General features: G+C 33.6%; 1 protein-coding gene across 2 annotated transcripts in view; it reads left to right on the top strand.

Moving 5' to 3' along the window:
• LOC108978818 (rapamycin-insensitive companion of mTOR) overlaps window positions 1–1,733 on the top strand; it is a 265,251-nt gene that overhangs the window by 88,554 nt on the left and 174,964 nt on the right. For both annotated transcript variants that reach the window (XM_018949323.1, XM_018927193.1), the window contains exon 2: window positions 903–920. In XM_018949323.1, coding sequence (XP_018804868.1) covers window positions 903–920 — 18 coding nt within the window. The remainder of the gene's footprint in view (window positions 1–902; window positions 921–1,733) is intronic.

Here is a 1,733-nt window from a genome sequence, read left to right as displayed (position 1 = left end):
TGAAATTTGGCACAAAGGATCGCATTAGGAAGGGACATATTTGGACGTAATTTTTTTGGAAGAGTGGGCGTGGCCCCGCTCCCTACTAAGTTTTATGTACATATCTCGGAAACTAGTATAGCTATGTCAACCACACTGTATAGAGTCGTTTTCTTCAGGCATTTCCATATACGGTTCAAACATGGAAGRAWCAGATAATAACCACGCCCACCTCCCATACAAAGGTTATGTTGAAAATCACTAAAAGTGCGTTAACCGACTAAAAAAAAACGTCAGAAACAATAAAATTTACGGAAAAAATGTCAGAAGGAAGCTGCACCCAGGCTTTTTCAAAAATTGAAAATGGGCGTGGCGTCGCCTTATGGACCAAAAACCATACCTCAGGAACTACTCGACCGATTTCAATGAAATTAGGTATATAATATTTTCTTAATACCCTGATGACATGTACGAAATATGGGTGAAATCGGTTCACAACCACGCCTTCTTCCAATATAACGCTATTTTGAATTCCATCTGATGCCTTCTCTGTATAATATATACAATAGAAACCAATGATGATAGCGGAATAAAACTTTACACAAATACGGTATTTGAGCTGAGGTATCCCTTGGAAAAATTGTCGTGATCGGACTATAACTTTTCAATACAATTAAAATAAATGAAAATACAATTCAATACTCAAAGTACACAAATTGATCTAATCTAATTAATTTTACAGCAAAATAAAAAATATGTAAATGACGGATAATGAATCTCGATTATCACTTTATCGTGCGAGAGTATAAAATGTTCGGTGACACCCGTACTTAGCCCTTCCTTACTTGTTTTAAGCAGCATTCCTATAATAAAAAAGTACTAATTTTCCTTTTCAATAATATATTTCTCTTTTTAATTTGCAGGTTGTTTAAAGAGCCCAGGTATGGTAAGTTCAAGAATTTCTTAAACAAATAACATTTCCTTTAAATTCAAAGTCAGTTGTATCTCAAAGAAAACACGAGCAAATTGATGAATTAACCATTATCGTTTTATTATTAATAATTGAGATTAATATTTTTATTTTTTTCTAAGAACGCAAATTAATTTTTTTTAGATACCTATACGTTTAAGGAGTTACATGAGCTTCCTCGAGCAAAACATAGCCAATTTGTAATAAGTTTGTGATTGTAAAAAAATAAATATTTCATTCAGACTTTTTTTATTATTTCAAAGATTATAATACTTACCAAAATATTATTAAATTTTCAAAGACAAATACTCAAAACTTCGCCATTCCGACGCCATTTCTGGTTGTCCCTCGGAAAAGAGTTCTCTGCGTTGGCAGCAGAATTTCATACAGAATCATCAGAATTAAAGAAAAAAGTGTTTTAGTTAAGAACATAAACAGTATTGGACGAACAAAAAACCAACAAGTCACCGAACATTTTATACTCTCGCATGATAAAGTGATAATCGAGATTTCAGGCGTGGTTGTGAACCGATTTCACCCATATTTGGTACGTGTCATCAGGGTGTTAAGAACCATTATGTACCGAATTTCATTGAAATCGGTCGAGTAGTTCTTTAGATATGGTTTTTGGTCCATAAGTGGGCGACGCCACGGGCATTTTAAATTTTTACAGAAAGCCTGGGTGCAGCTTCTTTGTGATATTTCTTCCGTAAAGTTTAGTGTTTCTGACATTTTTTGTTAGTCGGTTAACGCACTTTTAGTGATTTTCAACATAACCTTTGTA

This window comes from Bactrocera latifrons, unplaced genomic scaffold, assembly GCF_001853355.1.
Source record: "Bactrocera latifrons isolate USDA-ARS-PBARC rearing strain unplaced genomic scaffold, ASM185335v1 scaffold_0, whole genome shotgun sequence".
Lineage (NCBI taxonomy): Eukaryota > Metazoa > Arthropoda > Insecta > Diptera > Tephritidae > Bactrocera > Bactrocera latifrons.
Note: the sequence above shows the minus strand (reverse complement) of the source record. Positions and strands in the feature narration are given on the sequence as shown.